The 22,678-nt window shown below is 35.5% G+C and overlaps 2 protein-coding genes and 1 long non-coding RNA gene across 3 annotated transcripts; 2 read left to right on the plus strand and 1 right to left on the minus strand.

Moving 5' to 3' along the window:
• Positions 1-4,374: 4,374 nt before the first annotated feature.
• On the plus strand, positions 4,375-7,439 carry LOC104773185 (endoplasmic reticulum-Golgi intermediate compartment protein 3). The gene is made up of 13 exons (XM_010497762.2): positions 4,375-4,822; positions 4,917-4,990; positions 5,068-5,151; positions 5,250-5,330; positions 5,553-5,633; positions 5,876-5,968; positions 6,165-6,344; positions 6,431-6,498; positions 6,576-6,627; positions 6,717-6,770; positions 6,855-6,947; positions 7,032-7,098; positions 7,207-7,439. Exons 1-13 carry the CDS (start codon positions 4,681-4,683, stop codon positions 7,296-7,298), a joined length of 1,161 nt encoding a protein of 386 aa, XP_010496064.1. The 5' UTR covers positions 4,375-4,680; the 3' UTR covers positions 7,299-7,439.
• Positions 7,440-8,646: 1,207 nt separating this feature from the next.
• LOC104773186 (ethylene-responsive transcription factor ERF055-like) lies at positions 8,647-10,355 on the minus strand. The gene has a single exon (XM_010497763.2). It carries the CDS (start codon positions 9,748-9,750, stop codon positions 8,809-8,811), a length of 942 nt encoding a protein of 313 aa, XP_010496065.1. The 5' UTR covers positions 9,751-10,355; the 3' UTR covers positions 8,647-8,808.
• An 8,548-nt stretch (positions 10,356-18,903) lies between these two features.
• Positions 18,904-20,333, plus strand: LOC104773187. The gene is made up of 4 exons (XR_765043.2): positions 18,904-19,210; positions 19,297-19,408; positions 19,658-19,726; positions 19,815-20,333. It is a non-coding gene; the product is annotated as an uncharacterized LOC104773187 (long non-coding RNA).
• Positions 20,334-22,678: the final 2,345 nt, after the last annotated feature.

Genomic DNA, 22,678 nt, shown 5'->3' on the forward strand with positions numbered 1-22,678 from the left:
CCCCCCCCCCGGCAGTCGTAGGCCTCGGATTACCACGGGAGGCTCCATCTGTATTGAGCTTTACCCAACCTGCTGATGGTAACTTCCATGAGATGAGAGTCTCAATACGTTCCACTACCCCTGATTTACCTCTGTGTCGTGAAAATGCAGTTAAGACATCCCTGGCCTGATCTTTCACAAACTACAGTCTATCTCTGCACTTCCAGTTCTCCCCAAACACATTCCCGCATCTCCACTTCCATCTCCACCGAGCTGATTAAGCAAACAAAGTTGGCCATTCAGTATTTCCCATGACCTCCTTACTCTGCAGATTAACAAAAAGCCATTCCAGTATTGAAAGAGAAAAGAAACCAGCCCTATATCTTGTGGGACCAACTTTTGCCATATCCCCGACATCGCAGGACAGTCACGTAAAATATGAAGAATAGTCTCCTCCCCCCTTTACACACCGAACAAAGACTCGTATCAGAGAGATATCTTATGTACCGCTCTGCATTTGTCATAATAGCTTGATTACCTACCAGTCATAGGAAAGTTCTTATCCTTTCTGGCGCGACTACCTTCCGTATGCGTTCAAAAAAGGTCCCACAAATCTGTGTAGGTGAACCATTCTGAGTTAAGAGAGCATAGGCCGACTTCACTGAAAAATTGCCCTCACATCTACTCCAACATAACATGTCACTAGCCCCCGTCACAGTATCCACAACAACGGATGCAAGGTGTAATTTGATAAAATCAAGGATATAGGGAAGAACTCGGGTGAGATCCCAGCCTGCAGTCTCCCTCCACATCTCCTTGGTAGTCACCTTCTCATAAATTAACATGTGTACATTTATTCTAGAGAAAAATTAATTAGGAATAATTCTATTTTGATTTAGCAAAATGTGTATATATATTAATGTTATGACAAATTAAATTAAACTGAATATCAGGTTTATGAAAATTGACCCAACAAAAATTATTTAAATTGAAAACAAATGGAACCTTGCTGCAAACAAATGAAATAATATTAAGAAAACCGATCAAAAACCTAATTTAGCAATTGAACCAAAATGAATGAAATGAACAGGAATTTACTAAAACTAGAAATATACATATATATATATATATATACTAACAGTAAAGTAACCCCCTCTTAAACATTTGTTTAAATATGATATAAATTTTTAAAAATTTAAGTTAATTGTAAAGTAAAACAGTGACTATTTTATATAAGAGTTATATAGACACTCTATATATATTATGACATGAAAAAGAAAAAGAAAAAAAAAAACAAATCATACATTTATAAATTTTATAATAGCTTAAAAGAGTCAAAATTAAATAATTAATTTCATACGAGCTATCAAATAGATTTTACACCAGATTGAAGAAGAAAGTCCGAAACCAGTCACAAGGCGTGTGACCAATGTGAAGCTGTCCTTGGGAGCGGTCACAGCTCACGTGACCGGAGTAAAGTATTCACCATATATTAGTCATAGCCTCCTAAAGCCTTTATCCTGCACTTAACATTATAAAAAAACAAATTTAGCCCTAACAATCCTAATTGATCCCAAAACCTACAAATACAAGTGTAAACCTAGGTTTTTGATGTGTTTTCTTGCGCCCCAAAAAGAGAGACCTATACACCTAAAGGAGAGACCTATACAACAGAGATTCAAAGCATAAACAGAATGTAAAGCAAGCAATCCAGATGGTGCTCGATCAAGCACTTGACCAAGCTCAGTAAGAGTGTGGTCGAGTGGCTAGGTCGAGTGACTTAAAACGTAAAACATAGACTAAATAACAACCCATAATGCAAAATAAACAAGACCGAGAACAACTATGATGCAATAAACAGACAATCAATAAACAAAGTAGGTCCTATAGATGGATTCATTGGCTAGTCTTAAGCTATGACTATCTAAACTGATCAACAAACTTCAAGCAGTATAAGTTATCCTTAGACAATGACCTCTTATACTTACTAATCCACTCTCATGACAATAGTAATCCATTCTCACTAGCTAAGACATGAATAAACAAGCATTAAAGATCCAAATAATTATTTGTCAAAAACCACCCTAGACAACTAATCTCTTAGGCTAGGCACAATAATCTCCAGTATTAGTCTATTCTAGCAACATAAACATTTGTTGAATGAAAGGAAACCTGAGATCTATCCTTAACTTCTCAGAACAAATATAGCATAGAGAACACCTAATCTAGAAAGGATTTATAAACAAACAAGCTTGATCAGTCTAGATAATCATAACCCTAAACCAGCCTAAACCATCTCTAAGATCCTAGCTCACTACTCAGATCTATAAATCATGATGATGAACACAAAACCAGAAAAGGTTAAAAAAGCATGATTAGATAGATAAAAGAGAGATCTACAACTAAATACAAAGAAGCAAGATCAAAATCCAAACAGATCAAAATTTATAAGGTTTACAAGACTCTGAAAATTTGGGTAAAGATAAGAAAAAGTGGATAATGATGCAATAATGTAAAAGTTTCCCAAAGGGGATAAAACTAGGTTTTTCCCAAACTCTCTAGGACCACTAGGATATTTCTGACTTGTGGGCTGCCATAGGGTACAAGGGGTATATATAGTGAGGGAAGGAAACCCTGATTAGCTAGCAGACAAAATAGAAGGTCGACTGGGTAAATGCTCGACCATGTGCTCGGTCGAGTGGCTTCTTCTTCTGATCTTCACTTGGCCGAGTCTTTCTCCCAACACAGTCGAGTGTGATGGTCACGTGGCCTCGAGACTTTGGTTTTCTTCCATTCCAACCTTGATCTGCTCCATTGGATGTATCCTCTTCTTCCTCAGCTCACTTCCAAGCTCCAAAGGATCAAATTCACCTGTTTATGCATGTAGACATTCAAATGCAATGCAGATTCTACTCTATGCACAAACAGAGGCTAAAGTACACAAAAATGACAAAATTATTTAGTAAACTATGCAAAAGAGATGAATAAACTATGCTTAAACAGGGTAAAATATATGTACATCACCCACGACAAAATATATGTAATAATATTTTGAATAAAAATATATCACATAGCAATAAATGATGAGGTATTTGTTGGGACCAGAACTCCCTCCGGGTTTCTAGTTCTCGTCAAAGGCCAGGAATGTTGACTTTGGGTCCCCTTCTAGGGCGCATGTCACTAGCGGTTTGGGGGGGAGGGTCAATGAGCTCGGCGTCGAGGTGGCTCAGTTCGGGACCATTGAGCTCAAAAAGTGAATGGAGAGCTTGGAGCCGGAGTGAGCAAGGGCGAGAAGTCCGGGACTATGCAGAGAGATTCTCAGACAAGGAGAAGATTTGGTCAATATGAAGATGCATCGATCGAAACAGATAAATTTATGGAGAGCCCACTTAAATATGGAGTTCTCTCAGGACATTTGACGAAAAGATGCATTTTGGTGATATAGGTGGTCAAATTAATTCTTTTAAACCTCTCCGCAAACCAAGATATCACAAGTCTTGAGAGAACTCTACAGTTAATCGTGCTTATGCTGGAGTAGTTTGAGGATGGGTGACCTTCCGGAAAGTGATTGTCGTAACTATGCGAGTGAGTACAAAACACATAGAAATATCATGTCATAATTTGTAGGATCAGTAAACTAGTATTTACAGCTTCCCAGACGTAGCAACCTAGCCGTTAGATTGGGTGGGCCCACAACCAAAAGTGGACTTGGAGCCCACTAAGAGAGTTGAGCCCATGGACGGGAAGTGGACATGGGACCCGCAAAGAGAGTTGATGGAGGGCTCACACTGTCAGGGGTGACGGTCTTGGTGCGCTACGAAAACGTTGCGATCTGTTAGTGGGGATGAATTGTGATACTCTAGTTTGTAGAGAGGTTTAAAATAATTGATTTGGCCACTTATGTCACGTAAGTGTTTTTATATTTTCGGTCAAAAGTCATGAGAGTACAAAATACTATGAAAGATCACGTAGTGATTGTCCGAAAAATGCGAGTAAGTAAAAAACACAGGAAAAGATCATGTACTGATTTATAGAATTGGTAAACAAGTATTTAAAGCCTCACGAATATATTAAACCAGCCGTCAGATATGATTGGATCAACGGTTGAGAGTGGATGTGAAGCCTACGAAGAAAGGTTCTCCCATATGTCGGAAGTGGATATAGAGCCCGTTAAAAGACTTGAAGGTCGGGGCATTAAATAACTTTATGGATCTTTATTCTCTTGGTCCAAATTGAAAGAATCATATAACTTGGTCAAAATTATATTTAGACATGTAGAATTTTATTATCTTCAAAAAAATTTCTTATATCATGGATCAATTTTGGGCCTAGCCTGCTACTATCAAATAATCAAGCAATTTATGTATGATCCAATTCAAAAGGTCTCTTAAATTCTTCAAAGTTGAATATGAGCCGACGTCGTTTACTCCAACAGTGAAAGACGGCAAAGACAAACCCGATTACGCAGACCGTACGCGCTACTCCGTCCGACGGGGGAAGGAAGGAGAAGAAGACGGACTCAAAGAACCAAAACCCAAACTTCTCATCAGTCACTCTCTCCGAGATCTGCATCGTCGGAAGAATTTCGCTTCCGACGACGTTTCTCTCCTCTGACTTCGCTCCGGCCTTCATAATCCGGTGCTGAATTTTGAATCCGGGGAACTGAATCTGAGAGAGTCTCGTCCCCCACGAGGTGTTAATATGGCCGGGATCTTGAATAAATTGCGGAATCTAGATGCATATCCTAAGATCAATGAGGATTTTTACAGCCGGACATTGTCCGGCGGCGTAATCACTCTCCTCTCCTCCGTCGTTATGTTCCTTCTCTTCTTCTCCGAGCTCCGTACGTCTGAGAGCTCTTAAGATGTCTCTTTCCGATTTTTGTATATATGATTTGCATGATGTATGTATTGAATTTTGATTTTGGTTTGTTTTAGGTTTATATCTTCATACCGTCACGGAGACGAAGCTTATAGTGGATACTTCAAGGGGAGAGACGTTACGAATTAACGTAATGTGATTTTTGATGTTTTTCTTTTTCTTCTAGTGTCTAGTAGATCTCTCTCATAAGTTTCATTTATGATGCAGTTTGATATTACTTTTCCTGCTCTAGCATGTTCGATTCTTAGTGTTGATGCCATGGATATTAGTGGAGAGCTTCATCTTGACGTGGTATGTTTTGAAATTGTTATTTGTATTAGTTCAGTGACTCTTCTTAGTTTTTATGCTTTGAAACATGTTGTAAGGTTGTCAATTGTGTGAATTGGCAGAAACATGATATTATAAAGAGAAGGTTAGATTCTAATGGAAACACTATCGAGGCAAGACAGGACGGAATAGGCGCTACTAAGGTTTGTTCTCTGTCTCTTTCTGGACTGGATAATGTGTGATTTCGTAAATGGAAGACTGAAACTGTTTTTGTATACTTGTCATTATATTCTCTGGGATTTTTATAGTCATCCGGCTAGGATAGAGTTGCAGGAAAATGGCAATTTTACTATATAAAGGCAAGAACTGAAAGTGGTTTGTTTTTGGGCCCTTGTAAAGTCTCATACTTTTTTGTGCTTGTGCAGATTGAAAAGCCACTGCAGAAACATGGTGGCAGGCTGGAACATAACGAGACTTACTGTGGTTCTTGCTATGCGGCTGAAGCGGTAATTGTGTTATCTTTCTCTGTCTTTCTGCTTAGTGCATTTGGATCATGGTTTCTCCAGTCCATATTAGGATTACCCTTGATTGTTTAGTACTAGAATGGATTAAACAGAAAAGAGATGTCATAGTGGATCTTGTTTTCTGTACAATATATAGACTTATTATGTCAGCAGGATAGGTGATGGTGCTTTTTCAATCTGGCTCTTTTTTGCTTTCATGTGACCTATGTTGTTTATCCTTACAGGAAGAGCATGACTGTTGCAATACATGTGAAGATGTTCGTGAAGCATACCGAAAGAAAGGTTGGGGAGTTACAAATCCAGATTTGATTGACCAGGTGAACCTTTTGAATTCTTTACATCTGTGTTTCATTGTGGTAGTAGCAAGCTTAGTTCATTTGTTTCTTTCTTTCTTTGTCTTCTTTCGTCTTTCCCTGTTAGACTCTCAAAAGCTTGTGTGTGGTTGGTTTATTTGTTATGCACTTGTAACTTGTAAGGCTCTAAACACGTTTCAATTGAATGTTTCTGATTCAGTGTAAACGAGAAGGTTTTCTACAAAGAGTAAAGGATGAAGAAGGGGAAGGGTGCAATATCTATGGGTTCTTGGAGGTAAATAAGGTGGCTGGGAACTTCCACTTTGCTCCTGGGAAAAGCTTTCATCAGTCGGGTGTGCACGTTCATGATCTTCTTGCTTTTCAGAAAGACAGTTTTAACGTAAGAAAAACGACTTATCCTATTGGCGCCAATTCATTGTTATGCTTCTAATTATATATAATTCAATATGTTGTGTCTCCCTGCAGATAAGTCACAAGATCAATAGACTGACTTATGGGGACTACTTTCCTGGCGTCGTAAACCCTCTTGACAAGTAATGACCATTCTGGTCTATTCCATTCACATTCTATTTATTTTTTCATGCTCTCTCTAAGGTACTTGAAATTGCAGAGTCCAGTGGAGTCAAGACACACCTAATGCTATGTACCAATACTTTATCAAGGTTTGTTCCCAAGACAAGCATGATATGCTAGTTACATTTATCATTAAAATTCCGTGTTTACTCCATTCTGTTTCGTCTGCTTTTATTAGGTTGTACCAACAGTATACACAGATATCAGAGGACACACAATTCAATCAAATCAGGTGGAGCGAGGCTTTTAATTGTTTGACCTTATGCTCTATTTATTTTGAGTATCGTATGATCTGAACTTGAGGTAAAATGTGCAGTTCTCGGTGACTGAACATGTAAAGAGCTCAGAAGCAGGTCAACTGCAATCTTTGCCAGGAGTTTTCTTCTTCTATGATCTATCACCAATCAAGGTGAGTGTGTTGTGTTCCAACTCCAATTCTATAAAAAGTAAATATATTCATATTCCTCCTAATAGAAATGTGGTGTTTCGGCAGGTAACATTTGCAGAGGAACATATATCGTTCTTGCACTTCTTGACGAATGTTTGTGCCATAGTCGGAGGTATGATAACCTATCTCTCTCTATAACATACACCATAGGTCCATTAGTCCATAACATAAGTTGTTGGTTGAATCAAAAATCTGAAACGAAACATGTAAAAATGCACAGGTGTTTTCACGGTATCTGGTATAATAGACGCGTTTATATACCATGGTCAAAAAGCTATCAAGAAGAAAATGGAAATCGGTAAATTTAGCTGATCTTTTTACATTTAGTTTTTTGGGGTTTAGCTGATCTCTCTCTCTCTTTTTTCGTTTTGCGGATAATACGATTCATACATACCCCTCAAACGCGTCAAATGTAATATGATATCATTTATTTAATTCTTTTTGTTAAACTGACGACTATGCCCATAAATATATATTGGTATACGTTACGCTCTATAAATGTCTCTAGGCCTGGGTTGTATCAATCCAGCTGTTTGACAGCCCCATGCGTGCGTTACAATTATCGTCTTTTGACTTTTTGTCTTTTGGGTTTCAATCTAAAGTTAAGTCCTCGAGTCAGTCTTTGAATTTAGTGTATGGATTCAATGAATGGAGAAAAAATAGAAAGCAAAACAGTCTCAACATAATAAACGCTGCGAGTATCAGATATCATATTTTTAGTGTTGATGCGAATGTTTTCATTGCAATTTATGATTTATTTCAATTGGTAGACGACGGTTAGTGTATACTCCCTCCGTATTTCAGTTGGTAGAAGTTTTTTGTTTCAATAATATAGGATGTTTTTAAGAATTTATGCAATTTAAGATTACTTTAGTATTTTATATTATGCAGTATTGTTTCTGATTTGCTGAACTTGTTAAAAGTAAATACTTCTTAATACATTGTTTCATCCTTTGGTCTTGGCCTGGAGTTTCTCAATTTGGACACTCTTTTACCATCTTACCATCGGAGTCTTTCCTCTCCATTGAAAGTATATTTGCTCGTTAAAAAATAAAAACTAACTTTTTCTCAATTCAACCATTTTTGGAAAAATAATATTCCTACAAGTGGATAAATCATGAAGTTTTCTTTTAAAAGTCTTTTCTTTTTCTTTTAAAAGTCTATTCTGAAGGAAAAAGCATGGGAATGTAACAATATTAAGCTAGACTTTATATTTTGGAATTGGTACATCATTTTGATACCACCTAAAGTTTCACTAAGAAGGGTCCTTTTCTTCCACTCTTGTGTTCCTCTTTTGACTTCTTCGAAATTTGACTAAAATTAACAATATTAAGCTAGAAATGTAGCAATTTAAATTTCAAATTTTCACTCTATATGGTTCTCCATTAGTCTAGTTTACTTTCTAATCATTTTTAAGCTGAGCACAATGGTCCTACTGCAGAACGGAACTTAAGGATCATGATATGTTACCAACTTGGAATATGTATTCATAATAACCTTTCTCACTTTTCTAAGTACTCCCTGTACGGTATATGTGTATATCTTTATGTGAAGCGATGTTAAATGAGACAATAGTAAAAAAATAACTGGGACCTAACCAAATTCATTTCAATTAAGAAAACGAAGCTTGAGGTGTCCATAATCTACATGGTACGGCATGAACAAAAAAAAGCTTGAGCAGTCTTATAATTTACACACTTGCATTACATTCATACAAAATGCCAAATTACAAATTTTAAGCACAGCTACGAACCCCTAATTTTAAACAGAAAATACAACACATGTAGTTATAATGAACAAAAATGAATAGAATCCTAATATTTTACGATAAAATTGAAGCCCAATCGATCTCGTAAGAGGGACACTTTCCAAGCATGAAATTTTCATTCCACGACATCTCTGCCTCTTCGCACATCTCCGGCACCATAACATCTGACGTCGGCGAACCCGAACCGTCACTTTCACCCGACCCGGAATGTTGCTGTGGTGCAGCCGGCTGCTCAGCCGAAGAAGCTGTGGCTTTAGCTCTTTTCCTTGATGACCTCTCCGTTTTGCCCGGTTGATTTTTGGGCTCAGCTAATATGGCTTCAAGCTTAGCGTCTACGGCAGCTTGAATAGGACCATATTCGCCCGAGTCAGACGGAGATGAGCCGGTTTGGTATCGGAGAGCTGGAAAGTTAAGCCGAGCCGAGTCGCCACGAAGCTTGAACGCGGCACGATCATAAGCCAACGCGGCTTCTTCAGCCGTGTCGAATGTTCCGAGCCAGAGTCGGGTTCGGTTCCTGGGTAAACGGATCTCTGCGACCCATTTTCCCCAATGCCTTTGCCTCACTCCACGATAGAGCTTGGCAGGCTTTGAAACCAAACCCGAACCTGAAACCGGACCCGGTTGGGTCATAGAAACCGGTTGACTCGGGTCGATGAAGTTGAGCATGCAGGTGTTGTCTTGGTGAAGGTAAGTGATATTGTTTTGGTAATGGAACTGAGATTGGTAGTTTTGTTCTAGAGAATCGGGTTGTTGGAGATCCAACCCGAATGAAGATGGATAGGTCATGGAACCGGCATAAAGATCCGGGTAAGGGGTTGTGAAAGATGCATGAGGGTTATAGTAGGAGGAAGAAGAATATGGGTCGTTTGGTGCAGACACAAACGCAGCGTTTGAAGATCCAAACGCAGAATCTGAGGCAGACGTGGAAGCACTTTTGTAAAAAGGTTGAAGTGCTTCCATAAGCTCGCCGCCGCTGCCGCCGAAGAAATCCGCCATTGGAGTTTCCTGAAATATAGAAAAAAAAATATACTACAAAGAAAAATGATTATATAAAAAATTAGATTAAAAAACCTTTGTCTTTTTAGAAAAAAAAATCAAAGACTGGTTTTTTTTCTTTTTCTAAATAAATAAATTTTGATCAACGAGGTTTGAAATAAGCAACCTCCATAGATCAAAACTAAAAGAAATATATGAACAAAAAATAAATAATAAGAGGATCAAATCTTGAGGGGAACTAAAAAATGCCCATGAAGTTTGATCAACTCTATAAAGAATGAAAAAATAAAAAGAATATTAAGAGAAGTTCATAATAATTTTTTAGAAAACAAAGATGGATCTCGTTTTCTTAAAAACACCTGAACTGTTTTTTCTTTTACAAAAATTTGTCGTTTAGATGAGTTTTGGCAAAATATAAACTCATAAAGCAACACTTCATAAGAAAATCGTGATTTCTGATTTATGAAAGACGAAAACAAGACCAGGGAAGAGTTTTTTTTTTTGAAGATGAAACGAAGCAAAGAAAACAAGAAGATGAGAAATAAACCCTAAGTTTCACTCAAAAGTTAACCTNTTTTTTTTTTTTTTTTTTTTCTCTCACTCTTTCTCACACTCACTCTTCTCTCTCTCTCTCTCTTTTGGAAGATGCTCTCAAGCTCACCTTGGTGATACCCAACCAACTCTCAGCGTTTATATAGAGCCTCCTCCAGTGAAAAATATATTAAAATATTTCATATATCAATCCTAAAATAATGTATTTGACTCACGCTATATTAGAAACATATAATCAAATATATATTTACATGAGAAAAATTCAAGAATAATGTAGCTTTAGATGGTAAACAACACAATTTTCAATTGACGCATAAAATTTTAATATATATTAAATAAGTATTTTGATTCTTAATTTTTATTAACTGAACCAAATTAGTATCGTCCGTAGAAGTTAAAGTTTTAATGCATCCATAGAAAATTTGGCATATTTTAATAACCTTTCTAAAACATTTTTACCTATTTAAAATTGAAATATTTAAATAATTTGAAATAAATAAAACTGAAGAATCATAAAATTCTTAAATATTGATATGTTTAAAAGGACAGTTATGATAAAGTTTTTGAGTTCCACAATTAAGTTGTGACTAGCTATATTGAAGAATCCGTGATATTAACGTGACTAAGTTTTGTAATCTTTTGATGATAATTAATATAGTATGCTAAAAGTTTTAATATTCTCACCGAACTTGGAGTCTTGAGATTGAAGATTCCATGCAGAACAGAAGCGGAAGCACATAGCCAATAAAACGAGGTCGCATCTCTTTAGTGCGGCCACTTGGCCTCATCATTCTCTTCTATTTGGCATCTATTCTCATTTATCTGCCACTTTTGCAGTAAAGTACTACCTTGTGGGATAGATTAGTACTTCTTCTATAAGACTGTTTTTGTGCAAGAATTTTCGGATTAGTAAAATATATACAACTCTTTTCACATACTTAATTCGTGGAGGTTCTTAATTTAGTATACTCTCTCTTTTAGATTTACTTAAATTTGGTTTGTGAGTGAGATGCGATTGATATAGTATTGTTGATTTGTTTCTAGTGGTTCATTTTGGAAGTCTTAATTAGCCTTAAAGATAACGCGCGTTTCAAAGAAAAGGTTGGGAATGATACAGTATATACACCTAACTAAACATTTTGCATTTTGTATGGATGTAATGTAATTAATGAGCTAGATGAAAGAGTAGTTATTAACTTATTGTTGTATTTTTATTTGGCTTCATCGTTAGTAATACAGTATTACTAATACTACTTTGTTTTTCGATCTTTCAATATACCACTAAACTTTTAAAATTTTTTTTTTTTCTTCTTCCAATTCCATAATTTTTTTTTTGGTAGACTCCAACCGTCAACAAATACCGTTGGAACAACAACGGTGATAATTAAGTGATCATTTAAGTTAATAATGGAAGTAATACTAAATCATTTAAGTTAATACTAAATCATTTAAGTTAATAATGATTTAAGTGATAATTAAGTTGAGGAGTCACGTGGGAATGAAAGCATCACGTGATCTCAGGCGCAATTTGCTGCAAGTGGGAAAACTGTACTTTTTACGTTGGCGTCGTCTCGAAATGAAGAAGACTCACGCGTCTGCCCCGGCGCGTGTTTGTTTTATTTTTCCCATTCTCTCACATTTTTTTTGCCTGTCATCTGAATTTTATTGTGAAACCAAAAAAGAATACAAGTTAAAATTAAATAAGTTGGCTAACTAACTAATTTTTCCAGAAATATAGCCTAAAAGAGGAAAGCAAAGCCTTTCCCAGTGACATAGCCTAAAAGAGGGAAACAAATTAAGCTCTTAACTAAATACATAGAAACTAACTAAAAAAAAAGACAAAATTCTAAAAAGAAACAAAATTCTAAAAAGAAACAAACGTTATAGAAACTAAAACAGGAAAAATGTCATTAAAATCTCTAAGTCTACATTTTCATTGATTTAAAGCCTGAATTCTGCTTTTGGAGGAAAAAAACACCAATTCTTTGTTGACTTCTAAATAAATCGCAAACTCTCGTTGACTTAGCCTTTTGAGACACAACGTTAAGTGGTCAAACGGAGAAATTAAACGGGGTTAATTATCCGTTAACGATATCCGTTAATAGCAAAACGACACTGTTTATAACATCCTAAAACCCCCCAAATTAAGAAATCGATTCTCAATTTCCCCAATTCACAAACTCTAATCGATCTCAATTTATCTTTTCTTGTTCAATTTCTCTTTTCTTCTTCGATTTCTCTCTTCTTCTTCGAGTTGACGAGATGAGTTCTAGCTCAGAGACATCGGTGGTAGCTTCGTTCGACCGTGGAGTGCAATTGAAGTTTGTTTGTGGAGCCGGTGTAACGATCTTTACATCGAGAACTGAAGAGAACATTGGTCGACCATTCTTCCAGTGTATAACAAAAAGAAATCTAGAATCTTCTCGTCATCGAAGATATCATGTTTGATTAGGGTTAGATTGATTAGGGTTTGTGAATTGGGAAAATTGAAAATCGATTTCTCAATTTGGGATTTTTAGGGTGTTATAAACAGCGTCGTTTTGCTATTAACGGATCTCGTTAACGGATAATTAACTCCGTTTAATTTCTCCGTTTGATCACTTAAAGTTGTGCCTCAAAAGGCTAAGTCAACGAGAGTTTGCGATTTATTTAGAAGTCAACAAATAATTGGTGTTTTTTCCTCCAAAAGCAGAGTTCGGGCTTTAAATCAACAAAAATGTAGACTTGGGGATTTTAATGACATTTTTCCCAAACTAAAACCCTATAAGTTTATAATTAAACAAAGGCACGAGAAACTCCCACAAATTTTTTCTATAGAACCTATAAATGCCAGACACACCAATAAGTCCAATCTTGTTATAAAGTGCATGTTGAGAAGAAAACGTGAAACTAGATTTTGTTAAAGTATTTTGCTCAAATTTTATAACAATACTAGATTTTAAATCGTGGTACACCGCGAGACAATACATTTAAACTAAAATATAAAAATTACAAGCTGCATTTGTTTGTTAATTTTTCTTTGTTTTATTTAGTGTTTAAAATTGTATAAGTGTATTTTGATAGTTAATATTAGGATTTAACCCGTAATATACAAAGAAATAATTACATAATCGTAATTTAATCAAGATATGTATATTAATGAATAATTTTGCAGCACCAAAATAATGATATTTCAAATTTATATTAATACTAATTCAAACTCATGAAGCTATAACCCGTGAATTTGAAAGATAGAGCAAAAATAAAATAAGAGGTATTGAACCTAGAGAAGAATAAACAAAAAGAGTGGGAGAGACATTTATAAAGCATAAAAACTTTAAAAAGTCAGCTACTGTAGACTGTTTTCCATCAGCAAAAGAACATAGAGGTCCCAACATTATCATTCAGTTGTGGCATGGCCGCATGGGAGGCACAGGGACTGCCCCAGATTCGGTGATCCCTCCATGACATCTCTACATATTTCATCACAGTTGTATATGTGCAGCTGCCAAATGAGCATAGCAAATAAGTGCATTTTTTTATGTCGTTGGTGATGCTAACTTGAGAATAGTATTTATAGGCGAGAAATTAAGTTGAATATGTCCCCACCTTTTCAAGCAACAGATTGAACGCATTAGCAACTAATTAAGGATTTCATATTCGCATAATATATATATGGGAATATGCCAAGTTTATATTATGAGATTAATTTTGATTAATTTTGAGCCATTAATTTGTTTCTTTATACGATTTTGTATATAGAAATTCGGAACAAAATTATATTTTAGAATTGAATGTGGTGATTAATTAGGAAGATAGAAAATCGAATGTAGCTGATTTATAAGCTCCTCATAAATTTTTATTTTGAAATCGATTATTATAAAGATTTTATAGAGATTTATTAAGAGGATGAAAATGGAAAATTTTATTTCAGATTTAATAGGGAGGTAAATTAGGAAATCTTTGTTTTTGTTAATGGAAAACAGCTGAATCAATATTTTGTTTTATAATTTTATTTTTAAAAATATCTCAACTCCAAAACTTCTTTGTTAAAACTGCTGTGAAAATGTTAATATAGATTTACATAATATTATGTATATGAAGGGATTGAAATTCTTTCTCTTTATATAAAGCATCTAATGCATGCATACCACAAGCTTAACATGTCCATCATTATCCTTAGTTTGATATCGAAAATATTATATAAAAACCAAAACCTGTTTCGAGTAACTATAATCAAATTAAATTGTACAAAAATAAAATATAAATCTGTTTTGTTCTTGAGAATAATCGCTGTCCTAAATTTTTGAATAGAAAGTCTTTTGTAGTTTAAATTGCTACACAAAATCTAGGAACCCTTTCTAGTATAAATTGGTTTTTATACATATAATGATATTTGTTGACTGAGAGGGGCAAAAATAATTTAAAGCGGAAAAAACAAGCAATGATAAGATAAAGACGACCAAATGGCAATAAATTAAATTAATTGGTTAAGTATTTTATATAAAAACGTAGAGATTGCTGGTCCGAATGGTACTTGAGAAAAAGTCATGTAAAAATGCATTGGCGTCTGATTCAGAAAAATGTATAGTATGACAACCCGTCCTGTGGATCCCACTAGCCCTCCGCTAGCTGCCCCAACGGACCGTCCGTAGATCCTGCTACCCCCCGCTAGCCAGCCCAACGGACCCCAAGCTGGTCCTACAGGGCATCGATCCTAACCCCTCACTGTGGATATCCAAATCCATTAGTAGGTTATTGGTGCGCCAGACATTCCTCGAACCCTTGTCCCCACCCTTTAACAACCTTCCCACAGGACAAGCTGTCACCAATTGACCTGCAGATCAATTGGTGACAGCTTGTCCTGTGGGAAGGTTGTTAAAGGGTGGGGACAAGGGTTCGAGGAATGTCTGGCGCACCAATAACCTACTGGTGGATTGAGATATCCACAGTGATGGGTTAGAATCGATGCCCTGTAGGGCCAGCTTGGGGTCTGTTGGGCCGGCTAGTGGGGAGCTAGCGGGGTCCACAGACGGTCCGTTGGGGCAGCTAGCTGGAGGCTAGTGGGGTCCACGGGATGGGTTGTCACATATAGACCTAGAACTTGTTAGTTATTATAAAGAGAAGAAAAAAAGTAGTAGTAGAAGAAGAAATAAACATGATTCTTGGTGTAACATCCGCGAACCAAAACTCTGCATTTTGGGGATGGGTGTCGATCGACACCAAGAGTAGTGTCGATCGACACCATTAATTTCTGGTTCGACCAGTTCGATTTAATTATTGATTTGGATCGGTTTGGTTTAGGGAAAACCATTGAACCGTGATATTTAAGTGTTTTGTCGACAGAAAAGGATTTTGGAAGGTTGTATTGTCTCCGTTTAGAGTTTTTGAGAGAAAAGAGTTGTTCTTGAGATTTTGGGAGAGATTGGTGAGATTCTTGGCTGTTCTTGAGAGATCTGAAGCTAGGAAGGTGCTAGAAGCTTGCTAGGAAGGTTGGATTTGTTGCTGTTGGTCAGAAACTTCCTGCAAAGAGGTGAGTGCATGACCATGGCTGATCTAAGCCTGAGATTTCATTTGTCTTGCTTGCTTGGTGTTGTTTGTGGTGTTTTCTTGCTTGTTATGGTTGCTATAGGGTTCCTACGGATTCATATGGCTTTGGGATTGAGTATTGGACGGATTGGAGGTGATGGGAAGTGGAATTCGACTCTCAGCTTTGAGCGGTTCGCGAATGCAGAGTCAATATTGATCGACACCAAGTGGGTGTCAGTCGACACCAGTTAGCAGCATCGATCGACACTAGTTAGCAGCATCGGTCGACACTGTGGGGTAGTGTCGGTCGACACCAAGAGCCAGTGTCGGTCGACACTTGGCTGGTGTCGGTCGACACCTCCCTTCCAGCGAGACTATGTTTGCTTCCTGGTTTGTTTGCTTTGTTTGTTGATTGTTTTGGACATTGATATCTCAGTTGCTTGTGTGTATAGTCCAGTAGATGAGAGGATTATCTCACTGAGTGTTTATAAAATACTCATGCATCTTAATTTGTGTTTGTAGTGCAGGTAAAGACAAAGTGTGATCGTAGAATCAAGGCAATGAAGAGGAGGATGTTCTAGGGACTCGATTAATTGTTGTCTGGCATTGCTAGGTTGCTAGAGTTGGGTCATTAGAACATTGCTAGGTTGCTGGTTCTATGTTTTCTGTTGTTTGGTTTTTGGATATTTGCTATGCTTTAAATATTGGTTATTTAATTATTGGATATTTATTGGTTAATGATATTGATATTTTCTACTGTTTGGTTTAATTATGGCTAGGTGGCTAATAGTATCGGACCACTAGTTGTAAAGTATTTATTATTATTATTATTATTATTATTATTATTATTATTATAAAAAGAAAAAAAACGGGTTGGGTCGTTTTACTTGACCGTAGTAGTCTGGTAGACGGGGAGGCCCCAACACCAATTTCTATTATTGTACTGATCAGAGGACTTATTCTTCATTATTTACTAATTAATGGAGATACGCTTATAACTAACGTCTATTCATTGCTAATTGCAATTAGTATAACAATTTACGCTTATTTGACTTTCAATATTCGAGAGGCAAATCCATCAGTTTCCTTTAATATGAGTATAGCGTTTGATAAGAATATGACAGTAGTACTATAATTTAAAGAAATACGTCTGTAATTAAATAGTAGTATTTAGAATTTTAATGTCGACACTTCTGTCTGTCATCTTCTTTACTCTTTACTCTTTGTCTTTTTTTTCTTGGGCTGGGTGGTAAATTGTAGAAGACCAAAAACGCGTTATTTTGGTATTCAATTTACAAGCCAACTGTATTCACACGACACAAATTTTACCACTCACATTAGTAATGAGCATGAAGATATTCTGTTCATGAACCATGTGGTTTCTTATGAATTTTACGGGGTTTTTTCTACAAAACAAGTAAACACACAATTAACTTTCACTCAAAATTATTACCAACAAGCTCACTAACAATCAAATCCAATAAAATCATGATCATTTTACTTGATTAGTAATTTTTTTAGTAGTTGTATGATTGTATCGTATTGTTTAAGTTGCTCATTATCTTTTGATCGAGGCATCTCTTCAAAACATTTTATGCATCTTTACGTTGTTTTGAGGTTTTATTTTGTTTTTTTAATCAAATAGAATTACTTATATATAAAACCAATCTTCTTACTTGCCCACTTAAGAGCTTATTAACTTAATACTCGAGTTTTTTCTAAATTTAAAAATTGTGTTGGTCTTATAAAACATGTATACTTAGAAATCGTGTCCGTCTAAGTTTAAACTTTTAACCATATGTTAGGAGGTGCAGATACTCGTTCACCGTCTAGCGAACATCCGCCACTACTTCATCATTTTTTACAAGTTTTATTGGTAAATCATTTTCTTTACAATATTAGTTGAGTTCTTACAATTTTTATCCAAAATTAAAATTTAAAAGATAGGAAACAGAAAAAAATAATTCTTTCTTTTAGAGGAAATGTAACAAATTCTAAGTCAGCTCAATGAACTAGCAATGTTTCATGTTTATATAAACTCCCTCCATTTTACAGAATATGTCATTTTAATATGTTTCACATAAATTAAAGAAACTTTAAATTAGACATGTATATCCTTATTTTATTAAGTAATTAATGATTCAAATTATGAAAACAACATAACATTTTTCGTATAACAAAGAAACACTTAAAATATATATATATATATATATATATATATATTTTTTTTTTTGTGAAACAGAGAGTAGTATATACTATGGAAAAGAGTATATATACTGTGGAAAAGACGTTAACCTAATAATTATTCTCCTAAAATATCTACTATATAAAAATATGATCGTAATATATACGCTGAATTTTTTACTCCATCAACTTTGTTTTTATTTATTTATTTTTATTTTATTAGTTTTGTTGACATTTATTTTATATTTTGGTTAAGATTTTAAATCTATATATTCAATTCAAAATCAATTCATAAATGCATTTATGAAATTCGAGTCGAGTTTGTAAGAAATAAGAATAACAATTAGAAGAAGAAAAAAATCAATTCAGTGGGTTTGCATTTATGAAATTCGAGTCGAGTTTGTAGGAAATAAGAATAAGTTTGGTACGTTGAACCTTATACAACTGCACAGATTTCTACGTTAGAAAATGCATGACAGCACGAGATGTTTAGTCGAGGAACTAATTAAACATTACAATACGGTATTATTTATTTGCGTCAACGTTATCATAGCTATATAAACTACTACTTATATATTCAAAATACTTCAAAGCTAACTTTCTCGAGAATACATGCAGAGAAGATATAACTATTAGGTCAACAAAATTACGTGAGTGTGGTGGTCACATGACAATTTGGTGTATAATAAAACAAGATTCCCCATTACTTAAATAAAATCACACGTTGCCCCAAATCAATCATTATGTGGATTTATTCGTAATTTTTTTTTTCTTTTTGTTAATTTTTTTTATTTTAATCCGTGTGCTCATATTTGCGACTCGGCCTTACGGTAGAGCAAACGACATTATTTGGTGTATGTTCGTTTTCGCAAAACTAAGGGCATCTCCATTGTCAGAATTTAGCATGAAAAAAATAACTCTTTCTTTTAGAATCAACTCTTATTTAGTGCTCCAAAGAACCGACTCTTGTTAGTCACGTGTCACGAATAGGTTAGGTGTAGATTTTAATATTAAAAAAAAGAAAATATTTTTTCTTCGTCTCTGTTCTCTCTCTCTCTCTCTCTCACATTTCTTCGATCGTCGATTGATTCATACTCATCCTCTGTTTTTGATTTGGAAACAGATTGATTCAATTGTAAATTCGAATTGAGGATTTGATTGATTGGATCATCTCCTTTCATAACTTTCGAAATCCTTTGAATTGAGAACCTCGAAGGTTTGTAAAAACTCTTCCCACTTTGCTTGTGATTTTTCCTGGTTCTGTGATTTCACCTTTTGATTTGTGATGATTGGTATTTGTAGATCTTCCTGAGAATGTTGAATGCATGATGGGTTGTGAAGCTTTTCAGATATTAGATGGAATTAAGAGACACTTGGTTGGGTTGTCTGAAGACCTTTCCATTATAATTCATGTGTTAGTATCTCTACTCACAACATTTCTCCATGCTGAATGAGTCTCTAGTTCTCTAACATTATAGTTTTTAATCTCCATATATTCCCCATTAAGATTAGACTCGTTTTATCATTCTCTGTGTTTTTTCTTTATTGTGTTGCTTTCAAACTTAGATATTTGTAGACCTCTGAAAACATATTATATCTCTGATGGCGAGGTATAACAAGCTCTACTAAATCATTCTTTCTAATGTTGTGTTGTTATCTGCAGATATGTCTTATTGCAAATGCTTCTCCAGATACCGTAGATGAAGTTCTTGCCTTTATTCCATCGCTGAAGGTGAGGCCTTTAGAGCTACCAGAGTCTCATGTGTGTGTTGTTGTTCTTTGAAATCTGAATGGACTTGGGGAAATTTTATCCAATGCAGGCTAAAAAATAGGTGATCAATCAACCCCTAGAAGATGCATTGGTGGAGTTATCCAAACTGAAGAAACCAGAATGATGAGCAGACGAATGCAGTTAACTGTTCAATGCTAGGAGTTGTTTCCAGCTAAAATTAAATGGTATTGACGTCTTTGACTTACCATGATTATGACGAAGGAACTGGAATGCTGCAGGTGGACTTGGTGTGGAGGCATTGTTTCCCTGTGTACTGGAATGGAGATAATCTGTGTACTGGTGGCCATTGGTTCTTGAATACTTTATCACTTCGTGTCTAGTTGCTGTAATGACATTGCAATGACTCTTCAAGGCAACAAGAGAGCAAAACAAGTCAGAGGCATGGTTCTAAACCTATGAATCTATGATCAATGCTTTTGGTGATAGCTCAATGTCTATGTATCCAAATCTTTATCCAATTCTTGTATTCTATACAACATCAAACACTTTCACCAAATCTTTAACATAAAATTTGGATCACAACATTTAAACAAGTTAAGTTCCAATATTTATATTTTGAAAATAAAATCTTTTGATCAATAAGAAGTTAAATTAAAATAAAATAAAACCACTTACACTTTTACCATTGGAGGAGGATAATTGTAATTAACCTTATAAAGGTTTTTATTTTTTTGTTTAAAGTATAAAATTTATTGTTAAAAAATTATACGTGGCTAAAAATAACAACCTTCCATTGGAGATGACCTAAGAAGTTAAATTTTTTAAGTGGAGTTTTANTTTAAATTTTTTTTTTTTTTTTTTTTTCTAACTCACAAAACTTTTATTGATGCATGTAATCACACTACAAGTCTGAAATTAAAAAGCTGGGAACATGATTGTAAAGAATCAAAGGAACATTCGTCGGAAGAGAAAATTTTGCCAAAGTATATGCGTATCTATTGCTTTCTTTCGATATCCAACTGAATTTTACCAAATCAAAGCTCTTGATCCAAAACTGAACATCCCTCAATGTTACGAATCGAGCCTTGATTAATCTCAGACTTCGATCAATCTCTGCAGAACATATGCGGAATCACTCGACAAGAATGAAATAATCGTAACGATGAAAGAAACTAAGAACATGAGACACAATAACCAGCACAAATCCGAGATTACAACAATGGCGGATTTCGCTATTCGTCTCTCACTCATGATACAAAACTTTGAGCAAAAATTAAAGAATGAAGAAGATGATAATAAGAAACGATTTGTTTTATGTTATAACAGCAAAGCCTCTACTGCAGATAGAGTCTCTGACTTTAGCTTCTTATTTTCGGTTTATTCAGTAATCCCATACTGGAGATAACTGTTTGCTTTTCAATTCTTTATAACCTAATCAAACTAACTGAACCACTGAAATTGAAATCAGAACCAATAACCACAACACTCCACTTTGATTCTATTTATCTTTTCCTTTCATGGACCTACACTTACATGGATTTAACTTTCAGCTATGACGAACTTATCGCCTCAGTCAAGCAACTTTAGAAACTCTAAAGTTGTTTCGAACTTCTGCATTGGTATGCCTTTAGTAAGCAAATCCGCAGGATTTTCATAAGTGTCGATCTTGAGCACTTCCACATTACCTTCCTCTACCACATCTCTGATAAATTTGAACTTGATTGCCACATGTTTAGTCCTACCATGAAAGGTATAATTCCTGGACAAGTTGATAGCAGATTTTGAATCACACCACACTAAAAATTTGTCTTGCTCAAAATACATCTCCTTCAGCAGTCCATGAATCCACAAGGCTTCTTTTACTGCTTCAGTTAGAGCAACAAACTCTGCTTCAGTTGAAGACAGTGTGGCAATACTCTGGAGACACGATCTCCAACTCATTGTGTTTTCTCCTTGATAACTCTCTAATTTACATGTTTTAAGCATCCTTTTTTGTCCATATTTAGCATTATTTATATCCTTACCTTAGCATTTTTAGGCCATTAACTGTAGGAATTCGCATTTAGGCCATTTAGGGTGTTGCATTCTTGCATTTGCATACTTTGGATGAAACAGGTGCTTTAGAGCCTAAAATGGGGAGAAACAAGGACAAATCCGAGCATGTACCCGAAGGAGCTATTGAGCAGGAAGAACAGTCCGAACCCCTACCCGATCGAGGAGGATCCAAGAGAAGGAAGAACAACCTGAAGACCTACCCGAGGAGTAACCCGACCTCATCCTTGTGCACCCCATCGAGCAGACCCTCGGGCAGGACTGGGAAGCTAGGTCAAAGGGGTTTCCATATATAAATCCCCCCTCTTCTTCCTCTCGCCCTAGCACGCCGCAGACCCTCAAACCAGAGAGCGAGAGCTTCTGAGAGAGATCTTGAGCGACTGAAACTCTTTTTCCATTTTGTTAGGATTTATTTTACTTCTTTTTGCTATTCTTTTAGATTTTTACTCTGTACTCTTCACTTCTATTTTTATATTTCAATACAATGCAATTTTCGTTTATCTATGCTTTTGTGTTTTATGCAATGAAATCTGAGTAGTGAAATAAAGTTTCTAGGGATGGAATAGACAAATAGGTGTTCTTGATCGGTTAGGATGTCTTAGCTTGGTTGTTTATGTTTTATAAATTCCTTTCTAGATTGGTGTTCTTAATGAAATCAACAGACCGAGAGGTTGAGATTAGATCTAGGGTGTTTTACCATCGAGAGATGTAGATGAAATGCTTAAATCAATCAATGCTAGAGATTTACTCACTTAGCCTAAGAGATTAGATGTGTAAGGAGTTTATTGACAATAATGAATCGGTTTGTATTGCCTGCTTGGTCATGTTTCTCCAACGAGAGTTGGGTAGGAAAGTGATCAAGGTTGATTGTTTCTATCACGAGAGTGTTTTAACAAGATT

Source organism: Camelina sativa, unplaced genomic scaffold (assembly GCF_000633955.1).
Source record: "Camelina sativa cultivar DH55 unplaced genomic scaffold, Cs unpScaffold00485, whole genome shotgun sequence".
Taxonomy (NCBI): domain Eukaryota; kingdom Viridiplantae; phylum Streptophyta; class Magnoliopsida; order Brassicales; family Brassicaceae; genus Camelina; species Camelina sativa.

Bases quoted from the DNA above. Each gene is read 5' to 3' on its own strand.
- LOC104773186 (XM_010497763.2), bottom strand. From the start codon at position 9,750: ATGGCGGATTTCTTCGGCGGCAGCGGCGGCGAGCTTATGGAAGCACTT.
- LOC104773185 (XM_010497762.2), top strand. From the start codon at position 4,681: ATGGCCGGGATCTTGAATAAATTGCGGAATCTAGATGCATATCCTAAG. The intron at 4,823-4,916 runs GTACGTCTGAGA...GGTTTGTTTTAG, and splicing joins TCTCTTCTTCTCCGAGCTCC to GTTTATATCTTCATACCGTC. The intron at 4,991-5,067 runs GTAATGTGATTT...TTTATGATGCAG, and splicing joins GAGAGACGTTACGAATTAAC to TTTGATATTACTTTTCCTGC.